Source organism: Tupaia chinensis, unplaced genomic scaffold (assembly GCF_000334495.1).
Source record: "Tupaia chinensis unplaced genomic scaffold, TupChi_1.0 Scaffold149184_1, whole genome shotgun sequence".
Taxonomy (NCBI): domain Eukaryota; kingdom Metazoa; phylum Chordata; class Mammalia; order Scandentia; family Tupaiidae; genus Tupaia; species Tupaia belangeri.
In genome coordinates, this window is record NW_006209032.1 from 2325044 (window position 1) to 2325822 (window position 779).

At 56.6% G+C, this 779-nt stretch overlaps 1 protein-coding gene across 1 annotated transcript in view; it reads right to left on the reverse strand.

Annotated features, from left to right (window-relative positions):
- Nucleotides 1-6: 6 nt before the first annotated feature.
- The window catches only part of CSPG5 (chondroitin sulfate proteoglycan 5), a 25626-nt gene continuing 24853 nt past the window's right edge, over nt 7-779 (reverse strand). The window contains exon 7 of the mRNA XM_014585194.2: nt 7-124. Within this exon, the coding sequence (XP_014440680.2) occupies nt 122-124 (3 nt within the window). The 3' untranslated portion in view covers nt 7-121. The remainder of the gene's footprint in view (nt 125-779) is intronic.

The following is a 779-nucleotide window of genomic DNA, read 5'->3' on the forward strand; positions in this document are numbered from 1 at the left end:
AGTCTCTGATGGCTCCACCCGCCGGGCTATCTCCGGGTCTGTTTTGTCCCCTTTCTCAATTGGAATTGGGCTATTTTCTTTTATTCTTCTTTTTAAAAATTTTGCTATAGGACCCGTGCACTCACTGGAGAGAGACAGAGAAAGAAGGAAAGTGAGAGATCACCCCCCACGGGGTGCCGCCATGCTGTAATCCCTTCTCTTCCATTCTCCTCTTGGGAGTTTAGGCACACATGCACACGTGCCCAGTTTTTCCAACTGCCAGGTCTGGGACTCAAACCGTGGCTGTGTGAGGTCCAGCCACCTTAACTACCACAGCCCTGGCCTGCTCTGTTTTCTGTTTTGTCTCATGAGTTCTCAGTGAATGCTGGGTGCCGTGTAAACGAACAGGGGCACGTAGGTGAACAGCATTTGTGCCTGGGGACGGGCTCATCTTTGCTGTCACGTTCTCGGATTGCGGGATGGTTAGGAGAGCTGGTTTGAGTTCTGTGGTTGCCGTAATTCCTCCAAGGCAGCTCTCCTTCCCTTCGGCTAACAAGAAGGCCGAGTGCTGGAGCTCGGACCCCCTCTCAGCAGGCCCCGTGTGCCGGAGCCCCAGAGGGGACTTTGTCCTCACGCCTCGTCCACTCCCCCACAGCCAGGGCCAGCAGCACGGAGGGCAGCTCTGTTTCCCTGGCCCAGCTTCGGTATTCGCCAGGCCCGGGGCACCTGGGTTGCAGGCTCTTTCTCACCCGACTTTCCTGGGCCGCCAAACTGCTCTGCGTCTTTGGGGAGCCCTGGCT